General features: G+C 49.2%; 1 protein-coding gene across 2 annotated transcripts in view; it reads right to left on the bottom strand.

The window, feature by feature from the left end:
* The window catches only part of SNTG2 (syntrophin gamma 2), a 229,955-nt gene that overhangs the window by 75,429 nt on the left and 135,402 nt on the right, over positions 1-19,124 (bottom strand). For both annotated transcript variants that reach the window (XM_066237602.1, XM_066237603.1), the window contains 6 exons: positions 15,114-15,170; positions 14,966-15,023; positions 11,583-11,626; positions 11,440-11,481; positions 5,463-5,550; positions 3,247-3,338 (listed from right to left, as the gene is read on the bottom strand). In XM_066237602.1, coding sequence (XP_066093699.1) covers positions 3,247-3,338; positions 5,463-5,550; positions 11,440-11,481; positions 11,583-11,626; positions 14,966-15,023; positions 15,114-15,170 — 381 coding nt within the window. The remainder of the gene's footprint in view (positions 1-3,246; positions 3,339-5,462; positions 5,551-11,439; positions 11,482-11,582; positions 11,627-14,965; positions 15,024-15,113; positions 15,171-19,124) is intronic.

Here is a 19,124-nt window from a genome sequence, read left to right as displayed (position 1 = left end):
GGTTCATTCACAATATTTTGTATCCCTACTTCCAGAGCTTCATGTTTCGGCCACTCCTTCTGTGTCCAGTGTTTCTCCCAAGCTTGGCTGTCCCACAAACACAGAAAGCAAGGATACTTCATGAAACCTCTCTGTTGGCCTAGCAGGAAATTTACCATTTTAAGATCCACACAATGACCCAGTTATGCTTCTCATACTTCAGAAAGTCGAAGACAATTTTTTAAATTTTATTTTTATTTTTTACAGAGACAGAGAGAGAGAGTCAGAGAGAGGGATAGATAGGGACAGACAGGAACAGAGATAGATGAGAAGCATCAATCATTAGTTTTTCGTTGCGACACCTTAGTTGTTCATTGATTGCTTTTTCATATGTGCCTTGACCATGGGGCTATAGCAGACTGAGTAACCCCTTGCTTGAGCCAGAAACCTTGGGTCCAAGCTGGTGAGCTTTTGCTCAAACCAGATGAGCCCGCACTCAAGCTGGCGACATCGGGGTCTCAAACCTGGGTCCTCTGCATCCCAGTCTAATGCTCTATCCACTGGGCCACCGCCTAGTCAAGCTTGAGGACAATTTTTATATCATTATAATCTTCTCACAGATGAGTTGAATAACCAATTGGAACCACTGCATAAACATTACCATTGTGTAGGAGAACACATTTCAGACTCTGTTTAGAGCTGTCAAGAAATAGCCGCCATTCTGTTGGACTGTAAGTGGTAACACCTAGCTGGCTGAGAAGACCACTGATATCATGACAGTAAACAAAGTGTTTGCCTTCAGAAAAAAGTCCACAGAAATTTGTTCACACTTCCTGAAATGGGATACTTTATCTGATTGGTGAAGTACATTCTTTTCTTGAAGGCTGGAGGCTAATAACTCAGTTGCTTTCTTTGATAGGCCCAAATCTCTTACTAAGTCATTCAATTTGGGTTGGCTAAACTGCTGAGGGGTTAATGACTGCTTGGCATCAAAAGAAGACCCTTCAGATTCTACAACCATTTCCTCATGCATCTTATCAAAATACACTTGATCACCATGTTCACTTTCTTCATCCTTAGAAGAAATAAAACCATTGAAAACTGGAACCGGGAGTGTCTCAGAGTGTGGGATGGGTCGTATTGCTGAAGGAATATTAGGATATGCAATCATAGCCGTTTTTCCTTGCTGATGCCCTTTGTATGGATCAGACAGAAATAACATTCACTGCTGTGGTCCTTAGGTTCATGCCAAACCATGGGAATACCAAAAGGCATTCCTTTGCATTTTCCTTTTGTCCAGTCACGAAGCATTTCCTCACAATTATGACACACAATATGAGGAGCCCAATTCTTGTCTTGATCGCCAAGGGGAACTTGAAAATAGGCAATATATGCACGTGTCACAAATGATGAAATATTGCACCTTTGATGTTGAAGTGTGTAACAGCTACATATATAACAGAAGGTCTCAGGACTATTCTTATATTTACGCCTACTCGAAGAAGTCATTATTCAATCTTAAAACAAGATAAGAGGGTGTTTTTATCAGATAGTAATTTTTTACATTTAAAAACAACTACAATTATGTAAAAGTGATGTTTGTAAAACATTGTCTTGTGGTTATGTTCAATCCAAGAGTCGTTGCCCTTTAACTCCAATTTAAAAACCAATGCATGCCATTAACTGTAACAAAAAAATTAAAATTGCATAAAAACTAGAGCATGCACCAAAAAAACATTTCAGATTTGGAATCAGTGATGCAGAAATATATAGAAACAGTTCTAAAACCTCATGCAACAGAAAATGAAAAAAAATTTTGTTCCCCAGTGAAATCGGCAAATAAAGCATAGTATTATCACACAAATACCATATAGCAAAAAAAGGAATATGTGTGTGTGTGTGTGTGTGTATGTTAAGCTGATACACAACATTTGTGGATCCTGAAAACCTAACAGTACATAAAAATATAAATCCCAGCCTGACCAGGCGGTGGCGCAGTGGATAGAGCGTTGGACTGGGATGCAGAGGACCCAGATTCGAGACCCCGAGGTCACCAGCTTGAGCGCGAGCTCATCTGGTTTTGGACCCACGGTCGCTGGCTCAAGCAAGGGGTTACTCAGTCTGCTGAAGGTCCACAGTCAAGGCACATATGAGAAAGCAATCAATGAACAACTAAGATGTCGCAACGCGCAACGAAAAACTAATGATTGATGCTTCTCATCTCTCCATTCCTGTCTGTCTGTCCCTGTCTATCCCTCTCTCTGATTCTCTGTCTCTGTAAAAAAAAAATAATAATAAATAAATAAATAAATAAATAAATAAAAAAAAGTAAATTCCAGAGGCTATGACAAAATTTTCCATAAAGCTCAAAATAAAATGAAATGGCATATTTTAGCGATATATACCATATGGATAAAGCTACTTCTTATCAAGGAGATGAGAAATACCAGAGTCAGGACACTGTTTCCTTTTCCTCCCGGGCACTCGGGGGGGGGGGGGGGCCGGGAGTGCGGGACACTGGAGTGATGGGCAGATAGCGCATCAGCTATAACATTCTCATTACTGAACTGAGTTGAGGGTTCATGGGCACGTGTTTTATTACTTTGTTTCATAACTCACGGAGATACTAAATATAGCTCTGATGTATGCAGAACGCTATTAAAAGGTAAAATGTGCAAGTGTACAATATTTTAACCATGTATCACACAAACATCTTTCTCTCCGGGCTCCACCTGAAGGTCGGACAGCTGGCCCTGGTGATGGTGCTGATCTCCAAGAGAATGTTTTTCAAAGTGCTCACTGGGCTCTCGTTCTGCGCTGCTGCCCACTAGGGGGACACTGAGCCTGAGAGAGTGCTGCCTGGGGCCTCCCAGGGGGCAGATTAGGGACATGGTGAAAACTCCTTGCAAAGAGAGGACATTTGCATTTCTTCAAGGCTTTCTATTAAATTCAGAAACAACCCCCAGAAGAGTCCCTTTCTTATGCGTCTGAAAATGATCTGCTGTTATTCTTGCCATCTGTCTGTCTGTCTGTCCTTCCCGGTAAGTCAGAGGCCGGGCTCCCTGAGTTCCCACACAACGCTCGCTCACAAGGGGCCCTGCCCGGGAATAAAAGCCAGCGAACAGCTTCCCGAACCCCTTTGTTCAGTGTGTCCTTGGACATGGTCACCGGGTGGCGTGAGGCAGTGAGAGGCTTTCTGACCTCACCCTGAGCATGTCAGCAGCGAGCCAACGTCCCTTAAGTTAAGTGTAGGAAGAGGCGGCTTACTGTGTGGCTGGAGTTCCCGTTGAGGTGCAGGCCACTGTCAAAGAGGGGCGAGGAGGCCCCGCTGCTGCGGCGGCTGGGTGTTCCCGGGGACCCTGCAACAAAACAGATATGCTGTTGCAAACTAAGCCCCAGATGCTCTGTCAGGGGGTCACCTTGCCTCAATCGAGGGACCAAGTGCAGGAGGAGGAAGGGAGAGCCATCACCCGGACCGCGAAGGCCCGGGAGCCCCGCTGGAAATGGTTATGGGCTCTAAACCCCATGAGGCAGAGGTGCCCGGGGCAGGGCGGGCGGAACGGGCTCTCTCACCCACGGCTCTGATTCATTTGACAGGAACCAGATAGGACAGGCAAGTCCAGATTTCTCGCTTTCCTGACAAATGACAAAATTGGGTGCTTCCGGGGAGAGTTCCTACATCAGCGGTTGGGCAATGGTTTTTACCCGCCAGTCCGGGTGATTACGGACACTGTCATTAACCCTCATACAGCATCAGGGTGGTTAACTCTTTCGTGGACTAGCAGGAAATTTCTGGCGGAGCAGTCCCTGGACCGGCGGCTTGAAACCACTGCTTTAGGGGACGGAGGGGAGCTGCAGGGACTGCCCCTTTTCAGCAGACCTCAGAGCCCGCTGCCGTCACCAGCCTGCTGGGCCCTCTGGCAGCAGAGGAAGGCAGTGCCTTTAGGCACGGACACGCTGTGGGCGTCAGTCACGTTGTCATGGTCACCAGAGCAGAGTCCAAGCCTGGCCCACGGGCCTGTGTTCACTGCTTCAAAATACAGCCCTCTGCCCTCTGCTGCTAATTCCTGTCACCACCAATGAGAATGTTTTCTCCTTTGGAAAAAGGTGCTCAGACCCATCAACTTCACGGGTCAGCAGTTCCAGGCATCCACTCAAAGCCTCCCTCCCCCCGGGGCGGTTCAGGCACAGCAGGTGCTCAGTCGACCCAATTTCCCTTCAAACAGCCAACGAACAGCCAGAGCTTGTAAGCAGCTCGACAGAATCAAGACAAGCTCATGGTGTTCACATGGAGGGTGAGGGTCCGGCAAGGAGCTCACTGTGCTGTCCCACAACGTCACCCCAGATTCTCTCCGTCTAGAGCACAGGCCTGGGCGGCTCCCCGGGGTGACCTGCTTCTGTGCTGATGCCTCATGAAGTCAGACACCAGAGCCTGCACCCCAATCACACAGCCCCCCGCCCAGGAACCTGAAGGTGTCTCAGCCTCACAGCTCGGCAGACACTACAGAGTCACCAGCTCAACTTCAGCTCCTGGGGAGTCTGATCCATGAAAAGCCCTCTGGCTGGCAAGGACAGTGCGGATGGGGCCCCGGGCTACACTGCCAGAGTCCATGGTGTGAGGATGACGATGCATTTTACAGTCACAACGGCCACAGCAAGGGATTGACTGTCGCGGCTGCCACCGCTCTGCGAGACCTCCCCTGCTCGCTGGGCCTGTGTCCGGCTGAGGTAGGGGAGGCCCCTCAGAATGAATTTCTACAGTGTTCTTCCTAAATTGTTTCTCTAGGCAAGAGGTATCTTAAACACAGACTTTGTTCTAAACATGAGCCTGTGTATCTGAGTGGTGAGCATACACAGGAGCTGACTCAAAGAAGAAAATGTTAATCAGCAGCAATGCAGACTGACGACACATTCTTTTGAGAAGTCTGTTGATGCAGTAAGTGCAGACACCTCAGGAGCATGTAACACGGGGCCTATCTGTCTTTTTTTTCTTCGTCTTCTTCTTTTCCAAGTGAGTGGAGGGGGGATAGACAGACTCCTGCATGCGCCCTGACCTGGATCCAGCCTGCAACCCTCTTTTGGGGCTGATGCTCTGCCCATCTAGGGGTACTGGCAACCGAGCTATTTTTAGCACCTGAAGCGGAGGGTCGAAGAGAGCTATCCTCAGTGCCTGGGCCAATGTGCTTGAACCAATCAAGCCATGGCTGCAGGAAGGGAAGAGAGAGAGAGAGAGAGAGAGAGAGAGAGAGAGAGAGAGAGAGAAGAGGAGGGGGAGGGATAGAGAAGCAGATGGGTGCTTCTCCTGTGTGCCCTGACCAGGACTTGGGACTTCCACACACTGGGCTGATGCTCTATCACTGAGCCAACCGCCCAGGGCCACTATTTGTGTCTTTCTCTGACCGTGCGCTCAGGAAGGAACAAGTCATGTACATTGGAATGTGTGCAGGAGGAAGCTTGGGTGTGCCCAAGCACATCACCCTTACCCAGTGGCAGCTTCAGAAATGATGGCGCTTCCCTGAGAAACTCCACCGTGATAGTCACTTCATCACCAGCATTTCTCAAAAGATGCACCTGTTGGCAAGAAAAAAACGCTTCTTTGTCATCACAAAAGGACCAGGTACAAGAACAAAACCCCAAGCCCCACACACCTTATCCGTTTCTCAGGAAGTCAGGGCTGACGCTCCCTCCGAGGCACTGCAACTAGGCTGACACTGGGACCACGAAAGCACGGCCCTGCTCCGTGTGCGCCCAGACTCGGGGATGCACCTCGAAGGAGCACTGAGCAGCCAGCCCTGCACTGTGTCCATTTCAGTCTCTCTTCTCTGACTGCAAGCAGGGAGGACCTCACAGAGGAGACACACCCACCGGAGACACACAAGTGTGTCCTTTGTGCTGCTGGCTGAGGGCTGTGCTTCACTGGGCGCTGACATGCTGCATGGACGTGTGCAGAGCTCACACGCCACCTCAGCCTTCGCACTTTGTTGAGGAACATGGATCACTCATCTGGCCATGATTTGCCTCAAAATCCACATGTCTGAACTGCAGAACTGGACCCACCAGAGAATCACCAAGCTCTTTCCTTAGTTTCCATTTTTAAAAATGTTTTCAGTCCCAAAAGTTTGGGTATCAAATTTTCTCTGCTCTCCCTGATTGGATTATCATGGAGGTCACACTTGAAATGGCACGTGAACCTAAAATTGTTTCCTGAGTAGCTAATATTATTCTATGTATACTGCTCACAAAAATTAGTGGATATTTCAACGCTTCATATTCATTTTGAAATATTCCCTAGTTTTTGTGAGCAGTATACTTAAACACAGATAAAAGAGCCAAAGAAAATTCAGACGACCAGTTTATTTAAAATGTGATGACTATTTTAGTTCCTTTTGATGTATTAGTAAAACCTGAGAAATTTTCAGCTAATTGATGCACTTCCTGCAAGATCACAATCAGGGCTGTGTTATCTCCAAGCATCTCTGAAAATTTCACATTCTCAAAATGCAAGGGATGGCTATTAGTAGGAACTTGTTTAGAACGCTGTGAAGTTAATAATCACTTTCACACAGTGCGATTGTATCTGAGCCACTCTGGGTTTGTGCCTCGCGGCTATGAATACCACTTAAGATTTGTGTGAGCGCCCGCTTTTTTGAGTTAGAGCATCTCAGATTTCCTTGCTGTGTGCAATCTGTGAATTGTCAAGGATGTCATGGAGGTTAATGTATATGTGTGTAATGTGCATGTATGCCCATTTATGTGGGTTCTACATGTGTGTCATGTGTGTGCATGCATGTGGGTTGCTGTATATATGTGTAACTGTGTGTGTAACTGTGTGTGTGTTATGTAACCCTAAGAAATACTGTCTGTCAACTGTTTGATGACCTTTGTGCTTGAAATCCCAGCCATGTAGGAAAACACTGTGTTACTATTTAAAAATTTTGTCCCTTTCGGTCCTGGTCGGTTGGCTCAGCGGTAGAGCGTCGGCCTGGCGTGCGGGGGACCAGGGTTCGATTCCCAGCCAGGGCACATAGGAGAAGCGCCCATTTGCTTCTCCACCCCCCCCTTCCTCTCTGTCTCTCTCTTCCCCTCCCGCAGCCAAGGCTCCATTGGAGCAAAGATGGCCCGGGCACTGGGGATGGCTCCTTGGCCTCTGCCCCAGGCGCTACAGTGGCTCTGGTTGCGGCAGAGCATCGCCCCCTGGTGGGCAGAGCGTCGCCCCTGGTGGGCGTGCTGGGTGGATCCCGGTCGGGCGCATGCGGGAGTCTGACTGTCTCTCCCAGTTTCCAGCTTCAGAAAAATACAAAAAAAAAATTTTTGTCCCTTTCTGTCCAAACACACCCTAGAACAGCGGTTCTCAACCTGTGGGACCCACAGGTTGAGAACCCCTGCCCTAGAATTAGCAAGAGACTCAGGCTGAGATGCTCCAACTTTGTTGGGATGTTGGGTCTCTTACTCCTGAAGGCCTTTCTTTCTTTCTTTTTTATTAAGTGAGAGGGTGAAAGGAGGAGAAGCAGACAGATAGTCACCCGCATGCGCCCTGACCAACATCTACCCAGCAAGCCCCCTCTTGGGTGATGCTCTGTCCATCTGGGACCGCTGCTCCATTGCTCAGCAACCAAGCTATTTTAGCACCCAAGGCAGAGGTCATGGAGCCATCCTCAGCGCCCAGGGCCAATTTGCTTGAACCGTTTGAGACATGATGCAAGAGGGGAGGAGAGAAAGGGGAGGGGGAGGGGTGAAGAAGCAGATGGGTGCCTCTCCTACGGGCCCTGACTGGGGATCGAACCCGGGACTTCCATGCCCTTGGCTGACACTCTACCACTGAGCCAATGGGCCAGAGCCCTGGAGGACTTTCTGATAAGGAAGCATCTTGAGGGGAATTGGGAATTTATCCAATGAACTAAAATTCAAGGGCATAAATCAGTGTCAGAGAATGAAGCAGAAGTCTGAGTGAGTGAAAGGGCCTTCGGGAAAAACATGAGGCCAGTCCAGGTTGTCACAACTGGGTTTGCTTATTGATTCAGTCCTACAGTAACGTCACCAACTCACCACATCATCTGACGTCCTGCTCTTTAACAACAGCCTGTGAAAAAGTCTGACACAGGCCTACCAGAGGGCCACTGGACCCCCTCCCCGGGCCTAGCTGCAGAGTGTGAGGATATTTGCAACAGCAGCATCAGGGCACGCCACACTCTAACCCGATAACGGGAAGATGCTTGATCCAGTAAGGCTCTGTGTGACACAGAGGTCACTCAGAGCCTCGCTGCTCTGGGATGCTGACCACTCTTTTTTTTCACATTACCAGAGACCTGGACTGAAGATCACAGAGCACTAATCCTGTGACTCTGGAGCATGCACACACATACACACAAAACACACATGCACAATAAACCCACATATGTGTGCATGCACACACTAAACACATAACCACACATGCATGAAACACACATGTACAACAACCCCACATATACGCTCTCTTCTTGAAAAGGCTCTAGACTACTTACTGGGCCTGATAGTGTGTGAGTGCCTTACCATGGGCCAAAAAGCCACAACACGAAACAACAAGACTTGAGTGTCATCTGTCCCACCAAACTGCACAGGCAGGCATATGCATCTCCACGACCAGTAGGGAGCAAGGGTATGGGACGGCATGATCAGGTCCTGGTGGAAGAGTTGAGTGCAGGCCTGCATGGTGCCCACTGGTCACACACAGCTTGCCCACAGACCACACCAGGACTTCACTGGAGTTCACTTTCTATTCCTACAATCTGGGGCCTTCTTCTTCAGGGCTCTGCGACTCAGGGAGGGCACTGCAGACCAAAGGCATCTAGCAAACCTTGGTGGGGCCAGGCAACTCATATGCATCGGAGTGGAGAGCCACCTCTCCAAATACTTTCCCAACTGACGAACAGCTCTTTGGTGTCACTTACTCAGATCAATCATCTACCTACCTATAATCTATTGACTTATCCGTCCACTTCTCTATCGACCTCCATCTGCTACGTGATCCAGTTACATCTGCCTGTTTCTTCATCAAAGCACAAATGCTCTCGTGACAAGAGGAAGGGCTGCTAAGGTCTCCTGTCTGCTCACGATAAAGGAGTTTGTGGGCGCTCTGTGAGTTCTCCCTGCAGGGAGTGGAGGGGCTTCACAGACCATGGGGGAGGGGACAGGGACCCCACCAGGTATCATTTCCCTCTGCACAGAGAAGTCAGACAGAGTGACTTCCCAGCGATCAAGTTTCTTTTTTCTCTGAATGGCAACATGTCCCCAAACCTATCCTATAAACTCACGGACAGCTCATTCTCCTCCATGGCTGCCAAGACATCATACATCCATGTGGATAAAAACAGATGTTACAGGACCTACCAGTTGGCTCAGTGGTAGAGCATCAGCCCAGCGTGTGGAAGTCCCAGGTTCAATTCCCAGCCAGGGCACACAGAACTGCCCATCTCCACCCTTCCCCCTCTCCTTACTCTCTGTCTCTCTCTTCCCCTCCCGCAGCCAAGGCTCCATTGGAGCAAAGTTGGCCCGGGCACCAAGGATGGCTCCATGGCCTCCGCCTCAGGCGCTAGAATGCCTCTGGTTGCAATGGAGCAACGCCCCAGATGGGCCAAGCATCGCCCCTTGGAGGGCATGACGGGTGGATCCTGGTCAGGGGCATGTGGGAGTCTGACTGCCTCCCCCCCCCCCGTTTCTCACTTAAAAAAAAAACCCCAAAAAAACAGACGTTACATGTTTCAAGTAGTAAAACTTTTTCAAAGCAGGAGTCACTATGTAGAATGATTAGGATTAATTTTTGTGGACTCTCGTGCTGAACAGAATCGGCATTTTTCTTTTGGAATGAATTGAATCTAGAATAGACTTTGAAAAATGAGTGTGTAAAACTATGTGATTGATGGGCTCTCTTACAAATTTAATATTTTTGTGAACTTTATGAAACTGAAAAACTAAGATTACATGTCTTGTTAACAGTGCTCCAATCATGTTTTTTGTGTTACGTAGCAATGTAGATGTACAATTTGATCATTTGGTTCAAAAAGTATATTTGTACCAGTCAAATATTAGAGTAGCTCCATTTATAAGGATTACAGGTCGTTTACTCCAAGTGCGCACCCTAGATGACCGCAATGATTCCCCCAGGGCTGGGAGGAAAGCCATTACATTGCACACGGTCTCTCCTCAAATTATGTGTTTTCTCACGTTAAGAGACAAAACTCCAGCAGAAACTGGACAGCTAACACAACGTTAAGTTCAAAGGCAAACAGAAGTCTGAAAAATTGAGAAAAATTAAAGCTGTCATCATTTGAACATGAGCCTAGAACTCTTAAGTCCCTTGAGACCAAAAAGCAATTTTCTCTCATTTGTAAGTCTTTTCTCGGGGCCCAGGCAGGAGCAGTCAGTCGATATACCCTGAGGGAGGGATGGAGGCTGGGCAGTCACAGTCAGCTCTCTGAGTGACCACTGAGGACTGAGTGCTGGCTTCCTGGGAAGTCAACGTCATGCAGACAGAGCGACTCTTTGGTAGGGTGGGTCACTGGCCCTGACCTGAGACTAGACAGACAACGCTGATGGATGAGAATCACGGTGAGGGTTCGACACCTGCCCCTCCACAGCGAGTGTTAAACTCAAACAGGGCGTGACTACCCTGGCTCGGACACAATAGAACTCCATGTGAAGTTTGACAGCCAGGAGTACCTTCCAGCTCAGCCCTGTCCTGCCCCTTTCTCGTGGACACCTCTGTGCTGGCCACAGCCCGTGGACAGCTCCACCTGACCTCCCTTTGCCCTCCCTCTCACAAGTCTCGGCCTCATCACCACCTGTGGTCTGCTGCATCTGAGGCACCATGCCCAACTGTGTGCCCGTGGCCCTTCCTCACACGTGTCTTGCACGCGGCCACATCGCAAGGACACACTGTGGAACTAAAGCTGCAGGCTGAAAGCTTACCTCACTCTTCCTTGTACGGTGGAGCCTGAACCCATATGGGGCAAAGTCCCTTCCATGGAGGGAACTGACCTCATGTGGACATGCCAGCATCCCCGGCAGCCACCACAGGTGAAACATCCCCCAGGGCCAGACGAGCATGGCAAGAGGGTGGTGGCGTGTGGAAACCCAACAGAGGCTGCTGTTGGCATGGATGGGGACCCTCAAGCCAGCCCGGGTGGCCTTATCCCTGAATTTCACTCCTCCCATTGTGGAGACAGACTTGGTGGTATTTGCCTTTGCAGGGGCTGTGAGGACGCACTAGGTAACATTCTAGACGTGCTCCCGGCACGCAACACGGTGCACCTGGCATGGAGGTCCCTTTGGAACATGACTCGCAGCATCTTCTGAACTTGTCTTCCCAACTCTAAAACTCTGTGTCTACGGATACACTCGGTGAGGTATAACTTCAGAGAGAAAACGGGAATAAGATAACATCTGATAAAACAGAACATAAGGTAGATAAAGGAACACACTTACCACTTCCTCGTGGGTTGCATTTGCCACATGAATGCCGTTAACCTGAACAGATGACAAGGGAAGAGTGTTGAGGATAATGGTTGACAACTGTGAGTGCGAAACAAACATGCGACCAAGTCAGGGCTAAAGTCTGAGCTACCGACCTGCAGAACAGCGTCCCCTATGAACAGCATCCCTGTCTGGTCAGCTGCAAAGTTGCAAAAGTGGCAAAGTGTTAAGAGAAAGTCAACGACGTCACATTTTGTCCCTTGTCTGCAGCAACAGGGAAGGCTTACATGTGTGTGCACGTGTTGGCATATGCACATGCGATTGCACATGTGAGTGTGTCAGTGTGTGCACGTGTGTGTATGTGTGTGTATGTGTGTGTGTGGTGAACGTGAGCACATGCAGGTAAATGTGCCTGCAGGTGTGCATGGGGCTGTGGATGTGTGTATGCATGTGAGAACAGAGCATGTGTGTCAGTGTGTGTGCATGGGTATACATAGGTATGCATGGGTGTGGGAAATGCCAACACCGCAGCCCAGGCAGCCCTCCAAAGCTGAATAGATGGCTGACTTAAGACACTGAAAGCATCTCTTTCTAAGTACAAGCCTGTGTTGAGGGTGGGGCACCCATGCTGCCTCCCCAGTGAGGGTGCCCTGCCTGTGGTGGGGCATCCACCCCCATTTTTTGTTAAGTCAACACCAACAATAAAGCAGAAACCCCAGAGCCGCTGGGCAGCCCCCGTCCTCCCTGGAGCAAACTGGCACGGACGGCCTGACTTCCTTAGCCGGAGCCCGCGCCACATCACCGCCACGGGTTTCACCTTGGAAACGAGCACGGACTATTCCGCCTGAAAATCAAGTCTGAGAGATGCAGGGAGAGTGGACACATCCACTCACTTCCCATCTCCGTGACACGTCTGGTGTGGGTGTGAGCATCCCGCACATAAACAGGGATGCAGACACTGCGAGGCTGCGTGGGATGCAGACACTCAGCACACAGCAGAGCCTGGGGAGGCCACTTCCACGGCACATGCTGCATTCAGATCACACAGCTGCCCTGTCCCTAGCACCAGCACGCGAGTGACACACACAGATGCCTCTGAGACCCTCCAGCGTGGTAGCTGTGGGGGAGCCCAGGAGTGAGGGGATGGCAGCGTCACCTCCAACATGTGCAAGTGAGCCCTGCAGGACAGGGTGACAGAGGGGGGACAGTGCGACAGGATGAGGTCACGACAGAACAGGGACACCACCTGCCTCTCAGGGTCACAGGTGCGGACAGGGAGGAGGCCTGGGAGAAGGCGACTCCATTTTGAGACTATGGGTTTGAGTCACTGCGCCTTCCCAGCAGCAGGCAGGGATGGTGCCTGTGTGAGGAGAACTGTCTGAGCCACTCTGACTCCAGGGACAGGGACCAGCCGGGCCCCCTCCTGCACATCCCCCAGCTGCCAGCCAGGCTGGTGTCTGCTCTGAGGTTCATGGTGACGGTCAGGCGAGCCCTCCCCCACCACTCTGGGACCGCGGGCTCCTTGTTGGAAACGTGATTTTCTCTCTGAGTGAAGCATCAAATCCTTTTGTTCCGGCCCTGGCCGGTTGGCTCAGTGGTAGAGCGTCAGCCTGGCGTGTGTAAGTCCCGGGTTCGATTCCCGGCCAGGGCACATAGGAGAAGCACTCATCTGCTTCTCCACCCCTCCCCCTCTCCTTCCTCTCTGTCTCTCTCTTCCCCTCCCGCAGCCAAGGCTCCATTGGAGCAAAGATGGCCCGGGCGCTGGGGATGGCTCTGTGGCCTCTGCCTCAGGTGCTAGAATGGCTCTGGTCACAACAGAGCAACACCCCAGATGGGCAGAGCATCACCCTCTGGTGGGCATGCCAGGTGGATCCCGGTCAGGCACATGCGGGAGTCTGTCTGACTGCCTCCCCGTTTCCAGCTTCAGAAAAATACAAAAAGAAAAAAAGTGAAAAAAAAAATTCTTTTGTTCATCTGATGCTAATCTTATTCCCATGTCCTCACTCTTCTCTGAAACTTGTATTTACATCCGCAAATCAAAATATCCCTGAACTGAGGGCACTGATGAGGGTTGTGGAAACAGACGCAGGCGTGTGGGGCAGAGAGCAGGGCACAGGGGTGACCAAACATGGTGGTTCTGTCCCTGCCATGGCCCGGAGCGTCTGCGGGGAGCCCAGTCTCGCAGCCGTGACACTGGACACAGCACCGGACGCTCCAGGCTAACGGAGCGTCCATGTTTGTTTTGCCACACTTTACAAACATTAAAAAAAAAAAGATCCTTTGATTCAGAGACTTATACCGCTCTTTCCTGCTACCTATGGTTTTAATTAAAGATGTATTTTCTTACAAAACTGCAATCCTTTTGTGTTACCAAGAAAAAACGGTTCCAAGGAGCGCCACATGTGCCCGTTTTCCTTCCTGACTAGGAATGGGGCGGCAGTCGGGGAAACCCCTGGGTGAGGTCAGCAGCCGTGGATGGCTCACGGACCTCCACCCTAACTCAGGGCCAGCCCGTCTGCCTCACAACAGAGGTGGTTTGGTGACTTCGCTCAGAAAGGGGAAAACACGTGTTGTTGAGCCGAGTCCTAAACAGAGCCTTCAGGCAGACGTAGCTATTGGTCTTTTGTGGTTAACATCTCTCATTCCCCAAGAATGAACTCAGTCATTGTAGGGCTCACACGCCAAGTCAACCGTCTCTGCGGCAATATGGGACCGGCAGGGAGCCTCCCTGGCAGAAGGCGAGGGGCCCCGCCCGTAAGCTCCCTGCACCTGCAGAGCCCAGGGGTGGGACCAGGCCGACACTGTTCCAGGCTCCGCAGGGCACTGCTCTGATGGTGGCTCCGGTCTGGGTGACATTGGGGGCCTGAGAGTTCTGCACTCCGACCCTGTGTGTGGGCTTTGCCCCTGGTGGTGACGACACCCCCGTTTTCCTCCCTGCCAATGACCGCACTCAGGGTCTGTCCGTAGTTCCTCTCCAGCTGAGATGCCGCAGGTCACCTGCGTCTGGGCTCTGGACTGGGGGCAGACAAAACGGGGTGGGGGAGGCACTACCACACGTGAGGGTCCTACAGGAGCTGGACCCACAAGCACCACCTAACGGACTGACTCTCTTATACCAGACAATCTCTCTTTTTTACAGAAAACAAGCTGCCCAGCCCTGGAGAAGAGCCAGCACTGCCAGCTTCCCTCCTGCACAGTGACCGCTCAGGACACAAAAGGAGTTAGGGGCTGTGTCCCCAAAGCCGCTGCTTCCTTCTGTCGATCACTGACGAGCCAGCCCAGTGCCCCCAGGTCATTAGAAAACCCGGCACCCAAACCCCAGAGTCAGTGTGCCTTCAGAGGGGACTCTCTCCCGGGGTCTGCAGGGCCAGTGGAAACAAAACCCCGTGGCATCAGGAATAAAGTAAGACACACCCCCAGAAGTAAATGGCAAATGTACACAATCAAGCAAAATAAAGAGTTGCTAGTTTTTCGTGTTAAGTAATATATTATCTCCCGAACTGTCACAATGCACCACAGCCATCTTGGCTGTTTTTACCTGCATGGTCTTTGAATATTTTCGATATGACGACAGGGACTCCATGCTCAGCACCTCCCTGGAAGACAGAGGACTGTGGGTATAACCGACACTGAAGAGTTCGTCACAGGGGAATGTAGGGTGGGGTGGGGTGGGGGGCGGATCGTACCTTTATGCTCAGGCCCAAGCCGCCAACAGGCTCTCTGCAAAGTGTAACAGTTCTGCGCTTTAAGAAATTTCAAAAAACAAACCAAGTTCAGGTTACAACGCACCATCAGAAAGTGTACGCAGTATGCATAGAGAACATCTTCAGTTAAATTGTTTAACTGTGTTTGCAAAAGCGGCATTACTCGGATACAACAGGAATGACTCAATTTCACGTCTTCCATGTGTGATGTCGAATAAGGAAACAAAGTTGAAAAGATAAAAACAGGCCCAGTGACGTGTGTTATGTAAAACCCACGCATAGTTCCTGCCAAGCTGTCGTCCCTCATACTGTCTCCAAGGAACGACACTGATCCCGTTTTCCCGGGTCACTGGGCTCCATCTGGGATATTTGTTCTCTTTCTGCCCATCTCTCTACACCAGTGGTCCCCAAACTTTTTACACAAGGGGCCAGTTCACTGTCCCTCACACCGTTGGAGGGCTGGACTATAAAAAACACTATGAACAAATCCCTATGCACACTGCACATATCTTATTTTAAAAGTAAAAAAAACAAAACGGGAACAAATACAATATTTAAAATAAAGAACAAGTAAATTTAAATCAACAAACTGACCAGTATTTCAATGGGAACTATGGGCCTGCTTTTGGCTAATGAGATGGTCAATGTCCGGTTCCATATTTGTCACTGCTAGCAGTAACAAGTGATATGACGCGCTTCTCTGGAGCCGTGATGCATGTGTCCCGTGTCACCGGAAACAGTACTGTACGTGAGCGATGCTGCGCTTTGCGGCGCCGCCACATACAGTACTCCAGGAGCACAGGATGCAGATGCATCTGACCACCAATGAAAGAGGTGCCCCTCTGGAAGTGCGGCAGGGGCCGCATGTGGCCCACGGGCCGTAGTTTGAGGACCCCTGCTCTACATGGTCCCATCCTTTCTAGGTTAATTCCTAAGTGAGCAACGTTAACGCACGATTATTCAGTTACTGTCCTGTACACTGGCTGGGGGTGCTGACCCTGTTTAAAAGGGTCCCCGGGGATGGACAGCTGGAAGTTCAGTGTGCCCTCCCGTGGGGATGGACCAGTGGACGTCTCCTAACCTCTTATGTGAGATCTCTCACGCATCTCCTCTAGATCACACTCGTTCACCCAGGATACCCTGAATTCCCGCTTTGCTCCTCACCCTGGACATGTGGGGAAACACTCCTTGGGTGACAATCACACTTTATGCATTTAAGATAAATTTTCTGAGAAACATAAAATTAAAAGATTGTATTATCTAAGATCCTATTAACCAAGAAGGTCTATTACATGGGATTTCTCAAAATACTCAATAATATTTTCAACCTCAGCCATCCATGTGAGCATCTGAACCGCACTGAAAACAAGTAAGTGCCTATTAGAAAAAATATTTTTTTAGAAGAAATAAATTTGTTTCTATCTCTACAGACTTTGCCAAATAATGGCATTTAAACTTGTCATCTTATTCACGTACAGATCTCAAGAAGTTAATTCAACGGAAATAGAAAAAAAATGATCCCATGTGGCAAAATGGGTAAGTGCAGACCCAAAATCTAGACTCATATTCCTCACGGGAAGAAAAAAAAATTCATCATAAGTATTTTTAGTATTTGTTTACTAGAACTAGAACACCATTTACTCAGGTAGCGCTCTATGCAGTCTGCTAACATTTCCTGAGAAAGTCCAGCTCAGGCATTGGAATTTCTGCAACACGGAGTTTTTGCATCTGGAAAGTGAGGCTGGTCAGCAGGGTCCAATGTATGAAGTCGCTACATACTGATGGTGTCCCCCCAATCCCTATGCTGCCACTCTGAGCCCCATGGGACAGTGTTTGGAGTTAGGGTCTCTGGGACCTAATTAGGTTAAGTGAGGTCAAAGGGCCGGGCCTGGTCCTCCAGGACATGTGTCCTTACATGGAGAGGAAGACACCGCAATGGGGGAGCGGCCACGTGAAGACACAGCAGGAAGACGGTCGTCTGGAAGAGAACGCCCGGGAGCCAGAGGACCTAAGCCTGCCGGCACCTTGGTCTTGGATTCTGGCCTCTGGAACAGTGAGACAATGGACTTCTACTCTTTAGGGAGGGCAGCCTGAGCAGACTGAAGACAGAAGTTGTGTGAGGTCTCTACAGGGAAGTCCGCGGCAAGCCATTAAGTTCCAAAAAAATGTTACAATGTTCAGTCTCTTTTATGAAAAGTTGTTCTTTTTTATCTTTTAAAACTCTCTCATTCAAGCATAAAGTGTTCCTAGTGCTTTTTCAAGAGGGGAGAAAAGTTCATCTAAGCCAAGTGTCCATACAGGAAGATTCTGTGACTATCAAGGTTCTAAAATGCATTTAATATTTTCACGCCTAAGAACTTTTTTTTTTTTCAAATGAAACTTGTAAAAATCAGTGGATGGTAAAAAAAAAAAGAGGAAACACAACTCTTGCAACTTTTTTTAAAAAAAGATTTTATTTATCCATTTTTTATTGGAGGGAGAGAGGGAGAGAGAGAGAGAGGAAAGAGATAGAGAGAACAGGGGGAGGAGCAGGAAGCATCAGCTCCCATATGTACCTTGACTAGGCAAGCCCAGGGTTTTGAACCAGCAACCTCAGCATTTCCAGGTCGACGCTTTATCCACTGCGCCACCACAGGTCAGGCTGCAGCTTTTAACTGAAACCTTTCCACACACAGTCCCTCCTCCTGTGTGTCCTGACTATGGCCCACAGACAAAAGCTGGTCACGCTAAGTCCTGGGCAGAACCACCCACAGTGGTTCTGTGAACAGACCCAGACAGGAACTAATATTATCAAAGGGGATTTTCTAATTAAACCTAAACAGACATTCTTCTGTTAATTTACTCATTACACACGGAGTTGTTCCAGCCACTGACAAGAGCGGGCACGGGTGTGACCTGACGGAGGCTTGACTACAAAAAGAAATGGTGGCCACAGGGACCCGCTCACTCAAGCTGCATGGTCCCCACAAACATGGCTTCCTTCCAGGTTCAGGGCTCACTCACCACTCAGAGGAACGAACCCAGGATGCAGCTAAAGGTGTGAGACTCTGGGGAATGAAGTCCGGGGTCTACAGTAACTAGTCAGTAATCCGTTCACATTTGGTCCAGCTCAATTTTGTCACAAACGCGCGAGATAAGATCCGTCAGGAAAAATTCTTCCCCATTCCGTCATCTAATCCAAAACTGTTGCGACACTGAACCGAGCTCACATGTGGTAGCTGGCCCCATCATAACCAGAAGTCAGTCATCCCCACCCTATCCTGGCTGTCAAGTTTTTAGAGCTGTTTCCAAAGACAGGTACTTCTTTACCCATTAAACGTGTCTGTCAAGCAAACAAAATAAAAAAGTGACTTTGGGATATTCAAGTTAAGTTTCCTATTCCGATCCTTGAAAGCGCTGTTCGGGGAAATCCCTCGTCTCCACATCAGATGTTATACACATAAGTTTTACGCAATAACATGTACTCAGTTTTCTGTGGGGGGGACAAGGGGGGAAAACGGATCATTTTCAACAAGAAACCCTGGTTAGATACTCAGATATAATGAATAAAAGAGGTGAAATTTATGTTTCCTGTAGCGTAAAAATAAGTGTTTTTACTCTAACTCATCTGAGATTCTCCATAGATTATAAAACATTACAGTGGTACCTTGAGATACGAATTTAATTCATTCTATAACCGAGTTTGTAAGTCAACTTGTATATCAAACTGCCGATACTGGACCCGTGCGCCAATGCGCCAACTAGCGGCAGCTTCCCGAATCACGACTTGTATCTCAGAATTTCGCTCAGATCTCGAACAAAAATATGGACCGAGTGGCAGCTTGTATCTTAAAAAAAAAAAAAATCATATGTTGGTCTGTTCGTATCTCAAGGTACCACTGTATTAGGAAGGGTGGTTTTTTTAATGGCTACAAACTGCCCCAAGGCCCCTCCCACCCCACCTGTCTGGTGCAAACATAAGGGGGGAGAAGTCAAGATGATGGAGATGAGGGG

The sequence above is a fragment of the Saccopteryx bilineata genome, chromosome 6, assembly GCF_036850765.1.
Source record: "Saccopteryx bilineata isolate mSacBil1 chromosome 6, mSacBil1_pri_phased_curated, whole genome shotgun sequence".
In the NCBI taxonomy this organism is placed as follows: domain Eukaryota; kingdom Metazoa; phylum Chordata; class Mammalia; order Chiroptera; family Emballonuridae; genus Saccopteryx; species Saccopteryx bilineata.
Note: the sequence above shows the minus strand (reverse complement) of the source record. Positions and strands in the feature narration are given on the sequence as shown.